The sequence below is a fragment of the Octopus bimaculoides genome, chromosome 27, assembly GCF_001194135.2.
Source record: "Octopus bimaculoides isolate UCB-OBI-ISO-001 chromosome 27, ASM119413v2, whole genome shotgun sequence".
In the NCBI taxonomy this organism is placed as follows: Eukaryota; Metazoa; Mollusca; class Cephalopoda; order Octopoda; family Octopodidae; genus Octopus; species Octopus bimaculoides.
In genome coordinates, this window is record NC_069007.1 from 18,623,994 (window position 1) to 18,626,718 (window position 2,725).

The 2,725-nt window shown below is 37.7% G+C and overlaps 1 protein-coding gene across 1 annotated transcript in view; it reads right to left on the reverse strand.

Moving 5' to 3' along the window:
• LOC106883793 (rho GTPase-activating protein 1) overlaps window positions 1–2,725 on the reverse strand; it is a 60,246-nt gene that overhangs the window by 8,945 nt on the left and 48,576 nt on the right. Inside the window, exon 5 of the mRNA XM_052977150.1 lies at window positions 175–269. Coding sequence (XP_052833110.1) covers window positions 175–269 — 95 coding nt within the window. The remainder of the gene's footprint in view (window positions 1–174; window positions 270–2,725) is intronic.

Here is a 2,725-nt window from a genome sequence, read left to right on the forward strand (position 1 = left end):
ATACATATATAATTATATACACACACACACATATATATATACATATGTATATATATATATATATATATACATATATATATATGTATATATACATATATATATGTGGTTGGAATAACAAACTTCTTCCCACACAGTCATGCCTCAGTAAAATAAAAAAAAACAAACTACTCTTACCTGAGATGGACCAAGTTCTTTTTCAAAATCCTCGTCAATTAATCCATCAGGTGTGATGGAACCACTACGGAAAGCACTCTCCTCCTTGTTGAGTTCTATATAAAAAAAGGAACAAAAAAAAAAAATTACATTAGATTAATCATTATTCCGGTTTTACCATTTACCCAGAGAAGGAAGGGCACCATCTATGGCACTTTATTTTTCCAAACCCTTCAAGACTGGCAGGAAAATAAAAAATAGACCAGTAAGTTATTCTGAAACCAGAAACCTGTCCTCAAATGTTTGTAACAGAATGAATGCCTTAAAAGGCCCCTAAGAACCAGAAAATGGTGTTGAATTGGGTAATGGATTAAGCCCTTTGGGACCAACCGCCACCTGAGATTATCCATGGATCTATGCTATAGACTTCTTATTTTAAAGTGATCTGAATTTAAAATCTTCCATTAAAAATTTTGTGTTAATTTATGTTTCAGACTCCAGTTTAATAATGATAAAGTTATTTTTCTAAATTCTTCATTATTACCAAAATTAATTAAAACAAGGAGTAAAGAGACCCCCTTCGGTCATGAATGACTATGAGATAGAACCCAGAAAGTTCCCCTCCAAGGCACAAGTCCAGGCAAGGCTGTTTATGGAAGATCAGCAGTCGCCCATGCATACCAGCCGCCCCTCGCCATGCCACTAATGTTATCCAAGGGAAAGGCAAAGGGGCTGATACAGCTTGGCACCAGTGACCATCCTTGGATCTTACCTTTACACACACACACATATATATATATATATATATATATATATATATATATATATATATATACATATACATACATATATATATTACTGGGAAGGCCATTTTATGAGACTACCCTGGGTTTCCCGTCCAGAAAGGGTTTAGCTTTATGGCGTATCGTCAGACCCCAAGGCTTTAAGCTAACAGATTTTGGGGTCTGATGATACACCATAAAGCTAAACCCTTTATGGAAGAGAAACCCAGGGTAATCCCATAAACTGGCTTTCCCCAGTAAAATATACACTGCTCTACATCTTAGAGGGTGCTTCTTCTCTGGATCTACATTTTCTACACACACACACACACACACACACATATATTTGCAGTGATGAGGTGTGTTATTCTTGGATGCATGCACAGTATCAGATTGTGTAACCCTACTTATTTCTGACAAGACAGGATGATCATGGCTGGAATGCCTTATGAAGTCACACCTGAAGTTACCCCCACCCCACCACTCAACATCAACTAATAGCAGACATTTAAATGTTCAATATTCATATTTGCTTGAATAAAAACAGAGGTAGGGGGATTCTAAGTGGTCATTCGACATACTAGAAATAGCAGCAAACTACCTCTCACTACGCATCCCACTGTCTTATATAATATAAACAAAACACACGAGATTGTACAGCCCTGCTTATTTCTGTTCAGACAGGATGATCGTGGCTGGAATACCTCGGATCATAAGTCTGCTAAACCAATCCCTCCCCCACACACTCACACACACCAATTCACCGTATTTAAAGATCTAAATTCCTTATTTCTCCATCTTTCCGTTCTACCAATCTTTTCCTTCGTTCTCATGTTAAACCTTATCGATATCATAATTTCTTCAGGAACAATAACGAGACAACAGCAGCACTGTTGCTGCTGCATCTGCTATTGTTGTTGCTGCTGCTGCTGCTGTTGCAGATTGCAGCTGTTACTGCAATACATAATCACAATCGCAGATAAGAACAAGCATTTATTTATTTATCTATTTTTTTTTAAAATAATTTTTCCATTGATAATACTGCAAGACGTGGTCTTGTTGTTAATCAGAAACAACCACCACACAATATAACGAGATTACAGAACTGCAATATCTAAAAAAGAAACAAGGTTACAATCTCCTTCTCTCCTTCTCCCTCTCTTTCTCTCCACTCCATAAAACGCCTGCAGCTGCTCTCAGTTGCAACAAAGCTGTGCACTGATACATGCAGAGAGGTTCCTGATAGAAATAATGCATGCTGAAGGCCAACAGTAATAACGAACCAATTTATGTTATATAATAGGAGCAGATGTGGCTGAGTGGTTAAGAGCTTTGCTTCAAAACCACACGGCTCCTGGTTCAGTCCCACTGCATGGTACCTTCTACTATAGCTTCGGGGGTCGACCAAAGCCTTGTGAATGGATTTGGTTGGCAGAAACTGAAATAAAGCCCGTTATGCATGCATGCATGTCTATGTGTGTATGCGTGTGGGTGTCTGTGTGCATGCATGTGTGTGTATGTATGTATGTACAGTAATCCTTCGACTATCGGGAGTGTTATGTTCCACCCCACCCCCGCCCGCGTTAGGTGAAAATCCATGTAGTAGAAACAGTACTGTACAGTATATTTTTTTTTATTATTATTTTTACTTGTATATATTTATTTTTATTATAAATGCAAAACAACACCACAGAAGAATTGATGTCAGCTTAAATAATAAACTGCGATATGGCAAGGGATTACTGTATATGTGTGTGTGTGTGTGTGTGTGTGTGTGTGTGTATATATGT